General features: G+C 50.4%; 1 protein-coding gene across 1 annotated transcript in view; it reads right to left on the bottom strand.

The window, feature by feature from the left end:
• Window positions 1-21,967, bottom strand: part of NRG2 (neuregulin 2) — a gene marked incomplete at both ends in the record, with an annotated part of 154,229 nt that overhangs the window by 38,480 nt on the left and 93,782 nt on the right. Inside the window, 3 exons of the mRNA XM_082291141.1 lie at window positions 1,079-1,144; window positions 4,350-4,468; window positions 16,536-16,707. Of these exons, the coding sequence (XP_082147267.1) occupies window positions 1,079-1,144; window positions 4,350-4,468; window positions 16,536-16,707 (357 nt within the window). The remainder of the gene's footprint in view (window positions 1-1,078; window positions 1,145-4,349; window positions 4,469-16,535; window positions 16,708-21,967) is intronic.

A 21,967-nucleotide genomic window follows, 5' to 3' on the forward strand; every position in this document is an offset into this window, starting at 1 on the left:
GCAGTCCAAGGCGAAGCACTACACAAGAGCACATTTTAAGTGCAGTTTTCTAATCAGAAAAGCTTTTAAAGAACACCTTACCAGTGCCTGCTGTGGCTGCAATCAGATTTCCTTTAAAATCATAAAAGACTGAGCTTTCAAAGGAGGAAACATCCCCATAAAATCTGCAGAGCAGAATCACCAACAGTGAGGCACAGCCAGCTGTGCTCTCAGCTCTGGGCATCTGCAGCTGGGATGGAAACACAGCACGGATCTCAAAATCCCTGCCTGGTCCTGGCTTCCCAGGGGTTTGGCCAGGACTCTGGTGGGCTCCCACTGAGGAGAGACCCCCCTGACACAGACATAACATCCTCCACCAGAAATTGATGAGCCAACCTCCAGGCCCCGGGATTGTAATCTACACTTGTATCCGTTCCTTGGTTTTTATTGCTCTGTGCCCATTTTCTACTGCTTTTGGGACAACTGAATAGGAGGGAATGCTAAAAAGCATTTCAGCCACACTAAATCAAATTAAACATTTGGGGAAATCTGGTTTTGCTTTCTGGAGACTCAGAAAAAGTGGGATGGCAGGGCATGGATGGATTTTCTGCAACTTTCTTATTACCTATGCTTAGATGACTCGTGTCTTTTTTCTTGTCCTTGCTACAGCCTGTTTTGGTTTTATCAACTATCCTCAAAAAAAAAAAAAAAAAAAAAACCCAAACCCACAGCAATTTAAGAAACCCCTGTTAAATCAAAGGCCATAACAAGCACATCTTGCAAGTATCAATAACTCCATGTACTGAAAGAGCTGGGAATGCCTAAACTTCAGTTGCAATTTCAAGTAGCATGTTCTTTGAGCTGCCATTGCAATAGTTATCAAATTCTCCCTCTCCAAGATAGACACCAGCAATATAAATCAGATTTTTTTTTTTAAGATCTAGGGAAAGAAAGATCAGTGGCTTTGGGAAAAATCAGACAGAAGGAGTGATTAAAGAAGATTCCAGGAGGCAATAAAGCATTTATACAAAATGTCTCATAATAACAAACAAATTAGGGGAAAGCAGCTGTATGGGGGGAGAGGGGGAGAGGTACTTACACTCTTCTTCCATAACAACTATTTTAGTTTCTGAGGCTGGTAAGACTTGTGGTGCTTTCGTTGTTCCTGGGAAAATTAAGGTAAGAAAGTAGTGAACAAAATATCTCTTTTGAGCAGAGCAGGGTGGGCTTAGGTACTGTGGGGAGGAGCAGAGGGGCAGGTGCTGCTGGGGGGCACAGGCTGGGGGCTGTCAAGGTGTTAGTCCTGGTTTAGGGCAGGGGATTGGGGGGACAGAGTCAGGACAAGGAGTGTCCCTGCAGGGCATGGCACAGGGCACGATGTCCCCCTCGCTGTGAAGGGCCTCCTGTCATGACAAAGAGGCAGAAATGGCTCAGGGTCCACCTGGCAGGAGATGAGCAAAACTGTAGGAGGTTTTCGTAGTCCTGATGGCCACAAGAGTGCAAAGATGGGATGGCAGGACATGACAGTGGGAAAAAACGTGGAGTTTAAGAAAAGGTGGGATTTTCTGAAGAGCCTCCATCCCACGGGTACGTGAAGATCTGCAGCACAAACTGATGCTCCTACAAGAGGTGGAGGGACATGGAACAGACGGTGGCCATGGCCCCAGGCAGTAGGGGAGACAAGCACAGGTGCTGATTTCCTCTTTCTTAACCAGGATACTGGAATGCCCACAGACACCAGCTCCATTCAAACCCGCTGGCAGCACCAGCACCTTTGGAGAAGTCCCTCAGGCCCTCTGGATGCACAAAGGAGAAAGCCCCAGGAGCCTGGGCCGGGAGTGCAGTGCCGGTCAGAGACAGGGGTGAGACCACCACAAAAAGCTAGAAGCAGAAAGAATTTTTTGCACAACTTGATTTTTTCTGCAGTGTTTAATACGGGGCAGGGCAGTTGAGGAGATGTGTAGAAATTATCTGAGGAGAAAAAGAGTCTGGAACAGTCACATCTCACCTGTGCCCTCATGGCCATGTGATATCCACATTAGACTACTCAATGAAGAGAACTGGGAAATGGGACATTTTTCTAAGAAAGCATCTAATTTACTTCAAAGTCATAAAAATCTGCAATACAACCAAAGCACAGCATATTTTGACTAAGCCCAGAAGCATTTCCACAGAAATTAACACCCTCACAAAGTTTCTCAGTGCAAAAACATTTATTTCTGAGCTGGGAGTTTTGTGGAAATACTGGAATTGTAGAGGAAGGATGAGGTGAGGCTTTGGCTGATGGGCATTTTCTAAGTGCCAAGGGGTCTCTGCTCTGCAGCCACTTCCTCTTTCTCTCTAAAGATGTGGTGGTTTTGGTGACTTGCAACAGACCTGTATGGCTGAAAAGCTGCTTTTCTGAAACTGGCAAGTGGTTTTGGAATAGAGCAAAGAGCACTTTGCCATGGAAGCCACAACAGGATCAGTGCTAGGGAGCCTAGGGAAGAAAAAACAGGAGACAACACACGTAGGGATTCCGATGCCCTGATGAGTTTTCTACTGAAAGGTATCACAGAGGAAGGGAGCTTGCAGAAGTGAGGAAAGCTGTCGAGACCCCAAGAAAGCCCAGCAGTAAGGGAAGAGGAATACTCCAGGACAGCACGTGTCTGCATACTGGGGAAGGCTGCTTAACTCTGGGTAGCTCCAGGGGAGAGAGGAAAAAAGAGTGCAGAGGGGTGACAGGGCTGCCAAAGCGTCCAGGGATCACCATCACCTGGGCTACCTTTGCAGGGGGCTACAGCTGGCACTGCTGTCCTGGCAGGTGGTCTGCAAACAGCAGCAAGGTGCACATGCAGCTGAGCAGCAAGCCAGGGGCAGGCTGGCGAGGAAGCTGAGAACATGGATTCATCCAGGCAGGGCACCCACCAGATTCACAGCACCCTGCAGCGGGATCTCTGTTTGTCTTTCACGGTTTTTCAGGTCTTAACACATTTCGGGGCACCTCAGGTGTGAGTCCATCCCTGCTGTAAGTGGTCCTTGCCACACAGCGTGGCTTCCTGAGGAGGGAGAGCTGAACCCTGACATGCGCTGCCTTCTCTGCCTGCAGGAAGGGGCAGCTGGAGGTTGCAGTGGCCAGATGTGCATTCACCTGGTGTGCAGATGTGCATTCACCTGGTGTGCAGATGTGCATTCACCTGGTGTGCAGGTCAGAGCCCTGCAGCAGGCACTGCTCAGCCACACTCCTCCTCTGGCGAGAGGGGTGCTGGTGATGGGGAAGGGGCAGCAGAGGAGGCAGACAGGGCTCTGATGGCTGCTCACGGGGAAGGGAGGTTGCACATGCAGCTCCCATCAAACAGGAGCAGTTTATGTGGCGTGGGACAGCCCGAGCGTGAGTCAAGGAAAAAAAGGAGAGCACTGCCTCAGTTTCTTACTCGGGACACCCTTCCTATCACAATCGGAAATAGACCCAGCAGAGCAGCAGGGCTGAGCTCACAGACATGGAGGATGAAGGCAGGGAGGTGTGAGCACGGACGGCTTTCCTCCAGACTCTGCAAGCACTGGGATTGAACAGGCAGGATAACTGAGGGGGAGGCTGTGTGACGCTGCAGCTTCACGGAACAAAAGATTCAGGATGGCAAGCAGGCTGAGGGTAACAGAGAAAATACTGCCAGAAAGCAGCAGGAGAAAGCTACCTTCCCTCACACTGGGATAAGGCTGGTGAGAGAACAAAAAACGGGATCCCAGCAAAGGGCTGCAGAGCCCAGAGCCAGAGCCCAGCGCTCAAAGCCCAGGCTGCCACAGTGCCTGTTGTGAATGGCAGGAGGAAGAGCTTAGGAAATACAGTCATCCCCTCCCTAGCTGTGCCCTCCCAGCTTCTGGCAGTCACTGTAGGGACTTTCTGAGCCGGAGGGTGCATCCAAACCATCGTGTTAAGCAATATAATTATTATGACCAAGATAATAATAAAACCACCTAACCTCAGACTCCATCCGCTGAGCTCTAAGAGATGGAGCACACATTCTAGGATGAAAACCAGAAGCAACTTCACTCATCACAAAGCTATGGTCTAATTACTTGTCTTCTGGTGAGTTTTGCTTCTCAGAAATTCTTTAAAAAATGAAAACATCAAGCCCACCAGCTTTCTTTCCTCCTTACCCCTTTTTAAAAAAAATACATAGACTGTAAGTTTATTTAAAATGTAAATTAACCACATTGCCAGTGACAGATAACAAAGATAAACATTTATGCTAAGCTGCATTTTTCTTATCTCCCAAGATTGTTTTACTCGATCTCCTGAAAGCATGAAACAAAATACAAGACAGACCATGTGCAGAGCCTTTCTGTGGAATGGCAGACAGCTCGAGACATTTGCTGGCTTCTTCACTTACCACTTTTCACATTCAGGCTGCCTTTTGCGGTGTCTTTCCCTAAAACGTTCTCCGCTTCGCAGCTGTACTCCCCAGCATCTTCAAGCTTCACCTTGTTGAACTGCAGTCTGGAAATCTTTCTGTTGAAAAGTACAGCAGACATTTCTTACTCGATTGCTGACCAACCTCATGAAGTGACAACCATTTCTGGCCCTGGGATGCTGCCTGGAGGGTCACCCCTGCTTGACAGGATGGGCTGCCTGACCTTGCAGGCTGAATAGGCACTCAAGCCTGGACAGGATTTGGACAAGTCCCTTCCCAGGATTTTCTAGGGGAACATCTGCCTCTGAACCCACTGCTCTGAGCATGGTGCATGGTTTGGTCTGACACCTGCTCTCATTCACAGAAAGGCTTGTGAGGGCTTGAGGCCAAGAGTCCCAGCACCCCAGCACAGGCTTTCCACACTGGAAAACAGCCACTTTACTGATGGACACTGGGATCTGCCTGCCAGATGGAGATGTGGAGAGGAGATGCCTGTTCTGCACCTTCCTCAGCAGGAATGCTGAGCAGTCAGTGCTTCACTGGCTGTGTCCAGCAGTGCCACACACTCAGCACAAACACCCACGGGACCCAGGAGGACTCATCCCTCTCCAGCCTGCACATCCAGTCCCTGGGGTTTGCCCTGGACATACCACTGGCAGCTTCATCTGGGCCTAAAAATAGGGCAAGCACCTCATCTCCCCCAGATACACACTCTAATGGACTACAGACATGTGGGGCTGAGCTGCACACACTCATCTGAGCAGCCAGAAGTGCCTTGAAAGAGCAGGAGAGGGTGGGTGTGAGGACTGCCCGTGCCACCTCAGAGCCTGTGCCGCTCCTCCATGGGAGAGGGAGCAGCTCTGCGGCAGAGCTCTGCGGCGCTGCGGGAAGGAGCATCGCCTTTCCCACTGGCTATGACTCATTCCCTGCCATGGCTCTGACTAACAGGCAAAACCTTTTCTTGCCCAGTTTAACAGGGATCTATAGGAGCCTTCAGCACACGCTGGGTGCCACTCATGAGACCGCAGTGGGACTCCCACATGAGACCCCTTGTTTTACTACATTTCCTTCCATTTTAGCCGTCTTATCAAAACCCACCCTGTCTGCTCTTCTCATGAGAACATCTCCATCTGCTTTCTACCCCAAGCTTTTACCTCAGGTCTGTGTCATACAGTCACTTTATTTAAAGACTTGGAAGCATTGCCAGTTTTAGAAAGAGGTCCCAGTGGCCAATGTTGCTGAAGGCAAATATAATTCCATTTATGTGGAAAATAATCATTAGCCTTGGACATAGTTGCAATGTTACACGTGTCATCCGAGAAGGACTTTTCTTTGGGCTGTGCAAATCACTGTCCATAGGAAGCCCTTCACAGAAGCACACTGGCATCTTTTTAACACCCTGACAAGCTGTTCTCCTGGGAGGCACGGCGCAAGGACACAGCAGGAACATCTCACTAGTTATATTAGTAAATTAAAAGCACTTGGAGACAACTTGGTAGAGCTCCCAGGAAACAGGCGCTGCCCTGTTTTACAGGATGCGGTCAAGTGTTCAATTGCATGAGCTGGGGCCACATGTGGAGCAATTTTTAAATGAATGTTGACAGTATGCAAAGACCTCTTGAATCCCTCTAACTGTAGGTCTCCCCTGACCCATTTGTGCAGTGACTTGGGCCAACACATTCCAACATGGGAGCCTAAACAAGAGGGCTGATTCTGAGTGGTGCAAAGCTGCCTGGACTCCCAGCTCGACACCCTTCTCTGAATGCTCCCAAGTCCCTCAGCGCAGCCTGGGACAGCCCTGGGCATCGTGGCCCGCACTGCTGTGCTGCCTCAGGAGTCAGGTAACACACAAGAGAGGGTAGAGCATTTGAGGGCATCCAGTGCCTGTTGCTGCCCTGCAGCTGTTGGCTCCTGCACCTTGCTGGGAGGGACAATGGGTGCCTAATGAGGGGTGGGCTCTGCTGGGCTGCACTACCTTGTTCAGGAGCATGTTCCCCACTCCCTCCATAGAGGAAGGTGTGGAAATGCTCATCAAAAGGGCGAGATGGCTCCAGGTTGCAACTCCAAGACTGCTCCCAGCCCAGCCATTACTTTCTCCCAGCTGTCTGAACCCTCTCTGCCAGAATACACCATTTGTTTTACAAGCCAGCCCTGGGACAGGCTGCATTGCAGGCAGCACATGCTGAAAGCAGCTTGGAAGAGCGAGGCTCTAACTCAGAGTCCGCAGAAAACACCACCCTGGCACATCAGCACACTGGGGCTCTCTGCCAGGCCAGAGCTGAGAGCATCAATGGACACGCTGCCTTCGGCTGCCAGAGCACAGATGTTCTAATGATAATTGGCAGCATGGCAATCTCAATCCACAGCACATTTCACCAGGTGGAGCAACTGGAAAAATCCACTACTCTATTAGAATATCACCTAGGTATGTGATCTTTTACAGATAAAGGGGTTTAAGTCCCAAAGATATGAATTAAGGAGTTACTAGTGGCACAAAAGGGGCCACACTTGACAGATTCAGCTCCAAGAACAGGGTGAGAGACATTTGGTCTTTTACCAGGAACTGGAGAAGAATGTGAGCAGAGTAAAGAGTGATGTTGGCATTTGGAGCATAGCAACATCAAGGCAAAACCAAAGGGGATTGCTTTGTTTTAATGCACAAGACGTGTACTGTCAAAAGAGCTTATTTTTATTTGCCATCACAATTTGTTGAAATTAGTCTAGACTGTGAGATCCACTTGAAAAATCAAGAGGTTTTCTTGCTTTTTATAGCCCAGGCCAGTGGTGTGGCCCCTCTTGGTCTCCACACTGTGCTGTACAAAGTCAGGTGACAGACTTGGGGGAAAAGAGATGAAGGTTGGAGATGTGGATCAGCTTTCATGTGGAGCACAACTGAAAAGAGAACTTCCCTTTTCCAGGAAGCACTGAAACAGCCAGAGAGATACCTTGCTTTCACATCATTAACCATGGGCCTTTTAATTAACATAGATAATGCCTGTGTGCTGGAAAAGCTGAGCTGAAGGATGTCGAAGGGACAAGTCCTCACCCGATCTATGTGTGCCAAAGGTGACCAGTCTGGTTTTATTCTACTTTACCATCTCCAAGTGATCCTGAAATATCACAAATCTCCTTTGGAAATCAGCTTTTCAAAGTCATGTTCTTCCGCCTACTGTCCCCAGGGCAGGTACTTTGTTCTCCTGAGGGTTGATTTTACAGACACACCAAGGAGTGGCGTCCAAGGAGTTACACTGGGCACAGGAGTTTGGGATGAAGGCTCCTGGGCAGTGTCTCCTGGGGACAGCAGGCCCTGGGAGAGCCCTATGTGTGCATTCACAAGGGTGCCTGGCTGCCAGACGATGCCATTCTTCTGGAGGAAGGCGCTGCCCCGGGCTGTTTGCTCAGTGAAAGGGCCAGGGTCACTGACAGATCCCATCATTTCGCTGCAGTGCAACTCTGTTGACATCTCTTTACTCCGGGGGAAAATCTGCCTCATTGTCTTCCCTGACCCTCAGTACATATGACTTAGCCACGCACTAATTATCTCCTGTAGCGCCAGTGGAGGGATGAGCCATGGGGAATATGCTGTCTGCAAGCTCTGAGGGATAGGATTCACAAGGAGACCTTCAGCCTGGCCAAAAGAAGATCCCCCAAAATACCTTTCTGGCCAAGAGAAAAGAGTCCCCCAGAGGGCAGTTTGGAGGGATGAGTAAATCACCCTCTTCAGTGCCAATCTCCAGACTACAATGGGAAACAGGGAGATCAGCCTTTGGCCAGGACCTACACAAAGATCCTGGCAAATTCTGGCTGGGAAGGGTGTCCTCATCAGCTGTAATTTAGACATCTAAATGTGAGCTCAGGCCCTGAGGCCTCCAGTGCAGTGAGAGGAGAAGAAACAGGCCCTGCCTCTGAGTCAAGGAGGAACTTCTCATGACAGCAGTCATGTTCCCACCAGCACTTCGGTCAAGCTTGAATCATTTTTTCCCTCTTACCTATTGCCAAGTGGAAATGGGGCCACCTTCCCTGGTCATCTCCTCACCAAGCCATTCATGTCAGAGCATGGCATCAGGAGAGCAGCTGCCATGAGCTGCCCCCGAGACACCTACACTGAGCACTCTGCGTTCCCTGTGTGAGTTCAGCCACTTCTGCATTGCTCTGGACAAGAATAGCTCTAGGATCACTACTGTTGTAGTATCTTATTAGTCTTCTAAAAATAGGGTAACTAACACATACGTAACAAAGAAGTCAAGGAATAAGCTGATGAAAAGAATTTGGAGACTACCGCATATGTGGCCGCAAAATTGTCAACAAAGAGCACTGCACATAGTAAACACACCTGAAACCCTAGGAAAAGGAAATTCCCAAACATGACCCTTGCAAAGGACACACACTGGATGCCCTGCTGTGGTCACCCATTAACTCCATTCCCCTCTGTTTGCACGGAGAGCCAGCGGCAGGAAGCACAGTGGCATTGCCGAGAGCAGGAGTGCCAGCAGTTGCTGTAATGTGCACTGCCTGCATCCTGCCAGAGATTTAATTGGTGCCTACATGCTGCCCTGGCACTCTTACCGAGCTGCATTTGCCCTGAGAGAGCACATTAATGATTGGCAAGAAGATTCAGGATACCCAGCTTACAAACCACAAGTGGTGTCCAGCAGCCATCAAACACTGGGCAGTCCCAGGGGCTGGGGCAGGGGCTCTGGGGGGACACATTCATCCTCCCCAGCACTCAGTGGGATAAATTCAGGCAGAGGGAATCTCTGCAATGCAAGGGCAGTGTGGGGATGGCCATGGCAAAGCCCCTTTGTCTGGCAGGGCAGGAGCAGCCAGGAGCATCCTCTCCCTTGCATGGCCACCCCGATCTCTTCCCTGCCTTCCAGCTGTGCTCAGCAGAGCACAGCAGAGCTGGGCAGGACAGCTGTGCTTGCAGTGCTTGAGGAAAACAAGTGTCCTATGCTGGCTGCTCTGTGCTCCAGGGCATCATCTGGGCAGCTCGGTATCAGCTTCAGAAAGAACAAATGGGAAAGGGGACAGAAATGCCCTCAAGTAAAGCAATCAAATAAGAGGGGTAAGGACAGGGAGGTTTGGAGTTTTCAGCTTGGCCATCATCCCTTCTGTAGCTCCCTTCCTCCCCTCACACCATCATCTGGCCCGCTCTGTGCTTGACCTGCTGGGATGGTGGGAGACAGGTAATGTCCTTGCAGTGCCCAGGACAGGACCAGCCATCCCCTGACCCACTCTGCCTGCTCTCTCCTACCCCTGTTCCCCAACATTAAAGTGCTGTTCTAACCTGAAAAGCAGATTTGCCCCTTCTCTGCTCAGCAGTGCTGTGGTCTCTCTGTGCCCAGGCTTGGGCCAGGCTGATTTTAAGAGGAATATTCGACCAGTCCTCACTCTGCAGAGCTGACACTGACACTGGTCTCAGAGTGAGGGCTGCACTCACTTCTGGGTCGGGCAGTGTCAACAAGAGGGGGAAGATCGATAAGTACACTCCAAAGAGCAGGGTCACTTGTGCAACCCCCTCCAGGCTCAAATGCCTGGAACAGGGGTGTTCTGGCAGTGGGAAGAGGTGTGGGGCAGCAGAGACAGTGACACACAACCCCACACCAGTGCCTGAAGTGGACTTTGTGGCTGCTGTGTTGAGAGGCAAACCCCTATGTGCTGCTGCTCTCTGTGCCAGGCCAGGCTGTGGCACCTGACAGGGTATGACATCAAGAGATGAGTAAAAGCTGAGTTTTGGGCTCCAGCTGAAGCACAGACCCGATGTCATTGCAGGGTCCTTTGTATTACTTCTCCTGGAATTCAAGGCAATTGATCCATCCTACAAATGTTTCCTCCAACCCCAAGGCCAGGATTTTAATTTCTTTGAGAAAATGTAGGTCCTGGAGCAGTACTCTGAGGCCAGCTCCCAGCAGGTTCTTTCCCTGCTTCCTGTGATCTCATACTGGAACAGCTTCCCAAGAGCCAGGGACTTCCCAGCACCAAATGTGGAACAGATACCTCGTTATCCCAAAGTGTGTGACCTCAATACAGAGACAAGGCCCCCTCGGGGTGCCCAGGTCTCACTGTCTCAGCAACCAAACCATGTGCTGGTTCTGTGGCAGGCAGGGAAAAGAGAGCCAGTGCTGCTGAGGAGAAGGCACAGACGTCCTAGTTTGGAAGCGTATCACATATTAGATGGAGGCTGATATGCTGGCCAAATCAGAGGCAGGAGCAAAGCTTCAGGGATTGCCAGAAGTGGGGAGAAAGGCCTGAGAGGACCTTTAAAGCAAAGCACGTTGGTTATAAAGAACCAAGGAGGAGAGGGAGGTGCCGTACCAAGAGCAGCAGTCATGGGGACAGCCCTGGGCAGAGCCCAGCAACGGAGATGAGCAGAGCCAGGCTGCAAATACTGATACCAAGGAAAAGCATTTTGGGGAGCAGAGATCATGGGAAAGGGGTGGCACCTTCACATGGGCAGGGAACTACTGCTCAGAACCTCTGTGAAACACCACCGTGGTCGTACACAGGGTGTGCAAGAGATCCAGATAAAGTTTTGGGTCTACTTTCTGAGTTTGGAGCCTTTGGGATGCATGCCATTCTTTTCTCCCCAAGCCATTTTCCTGCAGCTGGTACATGTCATAGACCCTCACCAGTGTCTGCTCCATGACCAGTCCACGCCTGCAGCTCTGTGATGTGCTGTGCTGGATGAACTGCCAGCAGCCTCAGCCCTCACCCCAGCCCTGCTCCCCAAAGGTAAAACATTTTAACTTGAACAGGATGAATGGGATTTCAGCTCATGTCTCAGTGAGGGCCTTGACCTAATCTGTGACATTTTGCAGCTGCAGTGGGCGAAGGTCTGTAGAGAGAGTTTTGTTTTTTTGGTTTTTTGGGTTTTTTTGTAAGCAGCCAACATGGCTGGAAAAGCCACACAAAATTCCAGGCACATAAAGCTCCTTTCCACCTCTAAGTTTGCAGAGCCCATCAGCTGAAGCAGCCCAGCAACTGACCATGACTTGTTAGCTGCTCTAATGCAGTCAAGTTTGATTAAATGTCCATTCCCTGACTCTCTCAGGAGCCCCAACTTGCAAAGTTTGTGGATTGTTTGAGCTCAAGACCCAACTGCTTCTCCTTTCAGTTCTCAAATTCCCTGGTTCAGTCCCAGGTGCATTGGCCAAGTTGATGTCCATCATCTCCTCTAAAACAACAAGCAGACAAACAAAGGAGATGCTCTCCTTCACACCCCCCTCCAATAAAGTGCCTTCAGCAGCTAAAACCGAATCCCAAATATCGGAGACTTATAATGACATCGTGAGAGTTAGCAAGGCAGCAGCTCCCCTGGTGATTATAACAACACCGGTGCTTGAGAAGAGTCTTCGCTTCAAGGCATCTGGAATTGCTCTTGCAAGATCCATTGTCAAATGAGCTTTTCCCTTTGTTTAAAAATGTCAGCCCGAAGACCCCTGCCAGAGTGGTGGTATAGCCTGCTTGGGTTCACTCTGGCTCCCACAAGGCTTCCACAGTCCTCTTTGCCCCTCCTTGTCTCCAGGCTTAATTAGGAAATCATTTATCTTTATTGGCACTCTCTTTCCCCTGCTGCTTTGGCATTATTTTTTTTTTTTTTTGCCTTCATTCCAGTGCAGTGAGCTGTACAGGGAAGACCACAGCCCCATTCATTGTGGGTGGGGAATAATCTACAACTGGGAGCCCTACAAGGAAGACCCCAGCAATGAATCTGCTCAAGTGGCATCGCCTGAGGGACTACTGTACAGAAACAGGAGAGGAGGGTATCCCTTGGCTCCACTTACAGGCTAACAATAGGGATTCCTGGTGATACTGAAAGTAGGACACTACTCCCAAGGGATGTCATATGGTCAGCCTGTCCCAAACTGAACTGCCTATGCTCTCCAATCTAATGATACGCCTACTTCATCACCCCAGCAATGTCCCTTGGTAGAAGAGCACACAAAGAGAAGGGGCTGTAAGGACAGGCACAGCTCGGGGACTACCAGGCTCCTGGGCTCCAGCTGAAGATCTGCATGTCCCAGGCTGAGCCCCAAGCATGGCTTCAAGAGGGGAAGGTTCTCTACACTTCCACAAGTAAAAGCTCCCTTGGCTTCCTCCACAGCTGGCATTGCCCATTTGCCAGGATAGTGAGAAAGTCAAAGCCCAACCTGAACTTCTTGGGAGCCAGCAGCCTCAACCAGACCTCAGACACACTCGGCTGAAAATGGCATCGCTTTGGCAGCTCAGAGGGAGAGCCACTCACTAGGCTGTACTTCCACTACCAAAGGCAATCCTTTCTGGGTAATTTCTCTGGGTTCCCCATCAATTGTGTTTTATTTAAATTGAGTCGGAGATAAAATTCCAGCCAATAATTTTTTCCACCTTAAAGAGAGGTTTCCCCTTTGTGCAAGCCAGGCTTGCCCCAGCCTGTCACTAATTACAGATGGAACATGAAGTTCAGAAAGGAGTAATCAGAATTATTCCCTTCCCTCCAGCAAATATTCATTGAAAAAAACCTGACTCCTTTACCTGATGGCACCAGAAGTTTTGCAGGTAAGTTTAAAAAGAAGAGGGAAAATGATTGATGGAAAAGCTGAAGAGCTGACATGCACTTGAGTGCTCCTCTCTTCCTTACAACATATACATCCCTTATTTTGAAAGGGATCCCCTATTCTAGAGATCAGACGAAAACTTGATCACAAAAAAAAAGTGCTTCAGTCACAATTTCTAGTTAGAGACCTCAGGGCTCTTTAAACACGTGGGGAGGAAAGCCAGGAATGAGTCACAGAGGGCAACCATGTTCTCGTCTCCCATCCTAACCCTCTGCATGCTAAAGATCTCAGAGCTGGAGACAGATTTCAGCAGTGCCCAGCTCTGCCAGGATCTCACAGGGCCAAGGGAAACGCTATGGACATCACTTTGCTGGAGGGCTCCTTTTGCCTGGCTCCAGCAGGAAACTCTAACTTTGGGTCTTTCTAAAGAAATGATCCTGTGCAGCTCCTGCACAGCCTGAGAAGCTTTTTGCCTTGTGTACTTTCCCTGTGAAGGTCCCTCCCCAGTGCTCCATTTCTGGCCCTCTGAAATCCCTGCTCTGAACTGCAAGGAAGCGCAGAGGATTATCTGGAGACCAGTGTTATCTCTAAGTGGAGACAGATGTATAAATCCCATTATTCTTAAAATAATCATTATAGAATAAGATGTCCTTTCAGAGATTTACAGTTCAGGATGCTTATCCTTCCCTGGAGACCTCTCCCAACACGCTGGAAGTAATGACCTACACCCATATCACATGTCACTCCACTAAACTTGGCCCCACCAGCTGCATAATGAAGACATCAAAGTCATGAGGGCTCCCTCAACCCTCAGCCTGCTCTGAGCAGTTTTTAATGTTTGTTCCATGCAGTCAAGACCAGAGGGAGGCAGGTCCAATGCCAGTGGCCACTCTGCCTTGTGGTGTTTTCAGCACTGGGGCCCAGCATGCCAGTGGAGGGGACAAAGGTGGGAATGCCAGAGTGGGTGTGCACAGACCCATCCGGATCCTCTCGGAGAAGTGTTCCTGCACTGCTTAACAAGGGGCAAATGCTCACTGAGGGGTGATTATCTCAGAACTGTCCCACAGAGCAGCAGAATTGTTTAGGCTGGAAAAGCCCTCTGAGATCATCAAGTCCAACCATTCCCCCAGCACTGCCAAGGCCACCAATAAACTGTGTCCCCACGTGCCACGTCTACACATTTTTTGAACCCTTCCACCACTTCCCTGCCGGTTCCAATGCCTGACCACCATTTCAGTGAAGAAGTTTTTCCTAACATCCAAGCCCTCCTTGGCACAGCTTGAGGCCATCTTCTTTTGTCCCTGCTCAACAGCTGCTTGAGTCCAGTCTCCATAACCTGGTCCCAGCACAAGACAGGCACGTTTTAATGGCAGCTGGGAGCAGAAGCTGGAATGGGAAGCGATTCTGGGGATGGTTTGGGCTCACACCTTTGCTGCTGAGGGAGTCTCAGACGCTGGAGGAGGCAGGTGCTCAGCTTTCTTTAAAATGTTTATTCTTGGGCTTCTTTTGCCAGTGGGAAGCCCTTCCAGCACCACACATCTTTGGCCTCTCACTGGAGAGGCAACATGTTGCCATGGAAACTGGTAAATGCAAAATTATGACTTGACAGCAGTGTCCTGAGGAAAGGGGGCCAAGCTCCTTCCACACGTTTCTGTCCCTGGCCCAGGGACTGCGTGTCCCCCCTGCACCGCCCGGGCTGGGATGCCAGCCTGTCACAGCTTCACGCTGGACATGAGTGCCAGGAGGTGAGGAAGGACTGGGATGTCTGGGAGCACGGCAGGGGAGGGCTGTGAGGGGATCCCTCCCCAGCTGGGTGTCCAGTCTGGGGCCGGTTGCTCTCTGGCTCTGAGGGGAATTGCTTCCCAACACCCGTCAGCCCGCAGGGATGGACAGGCAGGATTCCCACGCCTGGCTACACAGCGTGGTGCAGACATTTCTCCAGGGTATCCCAGCCCTAGCACCCATTGCTAAAGAACCAGGGCCAGGAGACTGACAAGAGCCACAAAAACCACTGAGGGCAGCAGAGGAGTGAGGCAGGCACAGCTCTGCCCTACTTCTGCTGCCTGTGAGCCCAGACAGCCCTTCCAGAGCAGACGGCACCCAGTTATTCTGGATCTGCTGGTGTTTCCACTGACCACCTCTCTGCCTTCTCCCAAAATAGCCACGAGTCCTCAAATTATGACAGAGGAGGTCATCCATCTTGGGTGTGACTCTGGAACCAAACTGAAATTAAATTAGAGCAATTGGCAACACCCCATTCAAGCACTGACTGATTTTTCTAACTGATTGGTAGTGGGTTTTAATTTTAAAAATTGCTACTCTATCAAGTCCATAATGAGCTTGTACTCACACACCCAGAACATATGTTAGCAAAGAAGTACCATCAAATTTTCCAAGGGGTCAGGAAGTTGCAAGCTGACTGTTGCTGGCTAGGTCAGGACGTATGAATGTAAGCACAGTCACGATTATGGAATAATTTTAAGATACATCACAAGTAAATATTGAGCCTTGAGAAATATCAACGTGGATCCATTTAAACCACTTCCAAGTGAGAACCCCTTGTCTTGGCCCCTGGGTGCCTGAAGGAGCTGCCTGAGGGTGACACTCACCCGAGAGCTTTGCTGAGTGGGGACTTTGGGGCAGATGTGATAGAGCTTGCCCTGGGTGGAGAAATGAAAGGATTTGCATGGGACAAGGTCCCTGCAGGTGACTGTGGCCCCTGATCAGTGTTGTGATGTACTCTCGCATCTCAGCCCTGCTCAGCGTGGAGGAGAGAAGACTGAGAGGGAATCTCATTAATGCATGTAACTATCTCCAAGGGGTGTCAGAGGATGGTGCCAGACTCTTTTCAGTGGTGCCCAGTGACAGGACAAGGAGTAATGGCCATAAGCTAAACCATGAAAACTTCCGTCTCAACATGAGGAAGAACTTCATTATGTTAAGGTGGCAGAGCACTGGAACAGCTGCTCCTGGAGGCTGTGGAGTCCCCCTCTCTGGAGACATTCCAAACCCACCCAGACACTTCCCATGTAACCTGCCCCAGGTGCCCCTGCCTTGGCAGGGGGGTTGGACTGGATGATCTCCAGAGGTCCCTTCCAGCCCTAACTAATCTGTCATTCTGTGAGCCTTGCAGTGGCCTTAGATGGTTCTGTGTCCACCTAAATTCAGGAGAGAGCAAACCAATTCCTTCCACAGCCCCGCTGGTGAGTGATGGGGTGACAGCTGGGTTTGGGAACCTTCTGCATCCAACCCTCTAATCACAGAGCAGGAGTCACCCCAGGCAGCCTGAGCTGCCCACACCCAGCCCACAGCTACCAGGGAAAGCCTTGTCTCCCCCACCACAGGATACCTGTCTCAGGTATCCAATGCCTCCCTGACCCCAGGAGACCCTCATCTACAAACCCAACATCTGCCCTGTGCAAGCCCTGCTCCTCTCCCCACTACTCTGTGAGGACACTGGGGATCTTGCTCGCTCTCCCGAGCATGGTAACAGGGCTGAGCATGGGCCTGTGGCTCTGAGGGAGCCCCTCAGTGCTGCTCAGCAGTGACTTGGGGAGCACAGCAGCACCTGCAGCCAGATGGCCCCAGATGCTGAGTGAGCAGAGGCAGAGCAGCCCCGTGTCATACTTACTTCCCATTCCCATACTTGATCCGGATGTCTTTGCTCTTCTTCAGCTCTTTGCCATCTTTAAACCATTTGTAGGATGGCTGAGGGTTTCCAGCAGTCGCCTCACATTTCAGGGAGATCTTCTCACCCACATGAACATTTGGGCTTTTCAGTTTCTTCAGTTTGGGAGGAACAGCTACGAAAAGAGAAAGGAGACGCTGTGAAACCTGCCCCTTTCAGAGCTGTGCACACGCAGCAGGAGCCCCCCGAGCCCCATCCCCTGGGCAAAGCTCCTGCTGCCCCCGCTGCCATGTGATGATGGAGAGGGGCTGCCCAGGAAAGCAGCACACAGGGAAGGAGCATGGAATCAGAAACGGGGGGAACAGAGGGAGCTCTGGAGGCTCCACCTGACCAGATTTGATGGTTCCATGGCAGCCCTCCCCACGCAGGCAGGACCCCTGTGTCTCCTGTCCCTGCAGAGCTTTGCTGAGCTCTCCAGGCTCTCCCACCACGCAGGAGCTCAAGCTCTTCAGAGACTATTTTCCCCTGCTCTTTGCCATTGCTGCTTCAGATTACCAACACCTACACGACCTCTGTGGTTTCCACGGGCGTGCTGCCAATCCCACAGCCCCTCCAGCCCCAGCCAAAATGTTTCACCGCAGATGGAGCAGAGGCAGGTCACAGGGAGCACAGGTCCCTGTGCCCCAGATGCTCCATGCCTGAGGCAAAGACCTTGTTCAGCACATCAGCATCAGCAGAGCACCGAGAGGGGCTGCAAGAAAAACCTGCATGTGTAAGGGGTGAGAAGGGGAGGGACAGCCATACTTCAGGCTGCAAGAAGAAAAGTGGGAGAATATAGGTATTTTAAATGGTTTTATGCCAGCAGTGTCAGGCTGGCCAGAAGCCTTTCCCATCTGGAGCCTGGCTCTACATGTGGGTGCTTCGGAGAGGTGATTTTTACCATGCACCTGGAACATCAGACAGAGAGGGAGACACTTCTTATCAATCTCTGCCAGGCTTTATATTAAACCTGACAAGAAAGGATTAGCAGGCTTGCAATTTTTCTTTCAACTGACAGCTCTGCACTCTTCTAGCTCCTTTTTTCTTTCTCAGTGTTAACCTTAAAAAAAGGAAACAGCAACTTGCTGGTTTTGCCTTAAGAATATTGGTACCAATGGTTTTCCCTTGTCTGAGATGTGTTACAGATAGAGAATTTCCTCTTTCTAATATGAACAAACCACCTTCTAATTGCCTTGTGCATTCTGATCTTGCGATATGGCAGTGCACTCCAAGGAGGAGGGACTGGATGTGTTTCATCAGAGCAATCACTGTTTTACAGACCTTTGTACATCTCCTCTGGTTCTTCATGCCAAGCTAACCTATCGTAGGTTGGTACTATTTAAAGATTGTTCTCACCAAAAGGGATCTTACATGAAATAATAAAAAGCACAGCGAGCATCAGGAATATGCTCCTGTGATAGGAAGCTCTCAGGATTCTCAAATTCCTCATGGGAATGAGAAGCTAAATTGTCTTTAATCAAAAGGATCCCAACATGGATAGAAATGGAACAGCTCAGGGTGACAGGAGTTAGCCAAGCGAAGCTCCCAGTGACTGAAAGGGCTCTGGGTGGGTAACGTGGCAGGGCTGGTCCCAGGCACATCAGACCTTCCTGCTGCCCAGAGAAGCTGTGGCTGCCCCATCCCTGGAGTGTTCCAGGCCAGGTTGGACGGGGCTTGGAGCAACCTGGGCTAGTGGAAGGTGTCCCTGACCATGGCAGGGGGTTGGAATGAGATGAGTTTTAAGGTTTTTTAAGGTCGATCCAACCCAAACCATTCCATGATTCTATTGGGACAGGGACAGCATGAAAGCACTGGGTTATCTGCAGGCAGTTGCTGCAGGCTGTGCACTGACATCTCTCCCTGCTTCCCAGGTCACTGTGCTTTGGCAGAGACAGTGACTTCTGACCAGAAATGATCTCAGCTTTCACCAAATTTTAGGACTTCTGTGAAAATCCAAGGTGTCATGGGTTTTGTGACGCCCATATCCCTGATCCTTGCCTGGAAATGGGTTGCCCAGAAGAGCTGGAAGGCAACGAAGGGAGAAGAGAGCTGCTCTCTTCTCAGAACACTGCACAGAGAGCCAGGAAGGTAAACAGGACCTTGCTTTTATAGGGGTCATTTTGGGGAATAGAGAAATAGACTCTCAAATATTTATTCTGTCTGAATGTGTGTGTCAGTTGGCTCCTGTCGTACCCCGAGGTCACCCTGTCCCACACCAACATCATCCATACACCTTAAATACAGGAAAGGTCCTGACCTTGGCATGGCTGCACCTGCTTCATTGCCTTTCCAGCCTGGTGGTCGGCAGAATTATGAAGCAGGCAGCATGTCCTGGGAGAAAGGGGTGGCAGCCCTGCCCCTCTCCACCGACATGCTGGTGAGAGCCAGGCAAACCCCAGAAACCTGGAGCCTGTGGGAGCAAAGGGCCAAGAACAAGCAAGAAAATTTCCACAATCTCCCCACCAACATGAATCACATCTCACCTAAAACTCTGCACATGCCACCAGTGATGATTCCAGGACATTGTTAGGCAGGCAGATCCAAAAAACCCGAAGAGCTGACACTCACACACTGCTTCCCACCCCTCCAGCAGAGAGCCCTGCCCAGAAAAAGGGAGGAGAACATCTTTCCACCCCAGTCTACATGGTTTTGGTGTCTCACTACAGGAGGGAAAGAGACAGTGTATTCAGCTCCAGGCCACACTGCACGGACTCCATGGACTGCAATTCCCCAGCTGAATCAGACAGAGCAGCGAAAGGGGAATCCAATCCAGAGGTATTCTGGAGTGTGTCTGGGAAAAGGGCTGTGCCCAAAGAGGCAGAGCTGTGCTCCTCAACACCCAGCACATCTGTGCCCTTTCTTCTGCACTGCAGCAGGGCTTGTGCTCGGACAGCAGCGTGGGAAGAGCAGGCAGAGCCCCAAGCCTGGGAAACAGCATCCAGAGCCTTGCTCTGGGCAAAGGGGAAGCCTGGCCTTGGTCTCTGGGAAGGGCTGCTCTGGGCTGGAAAGCCTCACCTCATAATTCCTGCATCTTTCAGAAAAACACAGAAATCTTCATTTAGAGCCATTAGCTGCTGCTGACTCTGCTTAATTCCAGCCAAAGACTTTCCTCTGGTTTTTACTCGTATTGTTTAAACTGCAGCTCTTATTCATAGTCTGAACTTCTCTAACTTTGGCTTCCAGCCAAGAGATCTCTGCCTTTCTCTGGTAAATATGAATCCCATCTAGCAACCAGAAACCCCTTCCCTTTTTAGGTACTTGTAAACTATGACTGAATCACCTTTCAACCTTCTCCAGCAGTAAACTAAAGCAGCTTGAGAGAGCGGAGCAGCACACGAAGTGCTAATACTGGAGTATGTCAAAGTTTTACATTTTGGTCAATTTTCAGCTTTTGACCCATTTCCCATCTCTGCCCTGTCCAAATCACAGTGTTGCAGCTCAGAAAAGCATGAGTTTAGTTGAAAAAGATCAGAGGGTTTTAAGTGCCCGCTTTCTTAGTGCTCTGAGCATTTGGGGTCATTTTAATCTCCTCCTTGTTTGATACTTTTTCCAGCACACTGGGAAAACAAAACTTGCTTCGGACATATCAAAATTGCACACTGTCCTGGGCTAACAGCTTTAGATGTATACCAAGCGGGGTCCAGGTCTAATTCCTTATGTTTCCATCAATTCCCAGCTTCCCAGCCTCCTCCACACAGGTTTCTGCTGCTCAGATGGGGGCAGTCCAGCTCCTGTCAGAGCCAAAATATGGGCCCAGGGCCACCCAAGCCACCCATCACCCTGGAGCAGGCTGAGCTGAAGCTGCAGTTTCAGCTCTTCACTGTCTGGTTCCCATGGAACAGCCCTGCCAGCTGTGGTCTCCTCCACAGCTGGACTGGCAACACCCCCAGCTCAGCCCCCAAGTTCACCAAAACAGGGAGAAGAGTTTTGGCTCTGCTTGTCAGACTGAAGCTACGGCTTAGGATCTGTATCTCTGGTCACCTTGCAATTCTGTCAACCCCTCCTCCATCCAAGTTACTGTCTCCTCTCCGTGGGGTGAAGTACCCAGCCTCACAATGCCTGAGGTGTTGGGCAGAAGAGCCAGATTCCAGGCAATTTTTCTAAGAGACAACCATGTCAAGGGTATGTCATGCTGCAAAAACAATATTTAATCCTAGTAGAGCTGAGACCAACAATAAATACAAATTTTCTACAGATTTTTGCTCACTCCAAGGTCAGATGAAACCTAAGCAACCGTTAGATCCCATCCTACACTAGTTGTGTGAGCTGTAAAAATTAACCCTGAAAAATGCTGGAGCCAGGATCGATGAATGCACAGGATTTCCTAACTTGTTTTAAGAGCCATGTTTGACAAAAAGACCTCTGCAGGAGAGGTTTGTCCTCTGACAACAGTCCTGGCATCTGCTGCCTACTCATGGAGAGGAGAGGGTTACAAAAGTCTGAAACACCGAGCTCTAAACTACACCATACAAGCTGTTTGAACATCCGCCATAAAAGGCCTTACGTGTACACACCGCTTTAATTAATTCACTTCTGATTACACTTGATATAACACTGAAGTACCTTGATGATAACAACACCTCTTTTCCTTCTGGTACCTGCAGTATGCCTGCAAGCACCTCAGAGCCTCAACTCAAAACATCATCAATCATGCACGGGCAGAGAGCCCAAACAGAGTCCAACAATGGAGCGGTGACAAAACCACATCCCACCCACAGAACATCCTACATAAACAACCCCTCAGCAGCAAAAAGCAGGAGCAGCCATCCTGGGAAAGGTGCTCCATGAGCTCTGGAACAGCCAGCAATAGCAGCCGCAGATGCTGCTTCCCAAGCCGTGGGGACCACGGACACATCTGGGATCTCTGGACAACTGAGGTCATGAGGAGATGGGACTTCTCTTCCTGGCCTCCTCCAAGGGCTGCAGTGTGAGCCACGGGAGGCTCCCCCACGCTGCCTGGCACGCAGAGGCTGGCAAAGTGTTTAGGTAGGTGGATCTGGAGGCCTGGGAGGACAGGAGCCTTCTGTGTCTCTCTGAGCAGCTGAGGAAGAAGGCAACTTAGGGATGGGGGAGGTGCAAGGAGAGTGAAGACCTACAAACTCACAGGTGATCCTTGACGTGCCTGCATCAGAGCCATGGCTTTCCACACATGGCACCCACCCAACTGTCCTCAGGTTAGGACACCCCTCCTCTGCCAGAACGGGGAGGGAAGGAAGGTGCACAGGTGATCTCTTGGAAAGGGGCTGTGTTCCTCAGCCTGCCCAAGCCATTGTTCTCAGGACAGCCCTTCCACGTCGGTGCCAGGGCTTCCACTGGGCTGTTGTGCTGGGGTGGAGAAGATGCAGATCCAGCAGTGTCTCTGTGGGTCTGAGCTCCCAGTTCTCAACAGAGGAACC

Source organism: Coloeus monedula, assembly GCF_965178545.1.
Source record: "Coloeus monedula genome assembly, chromosome: 15".
NCBI classification, from domain to species: domain Eukaryota; kingdom Metazoa; phylum Chordata; class Aves; order Passeriformes; family Corvidae; genus Coloeus; species Coloeus monedula.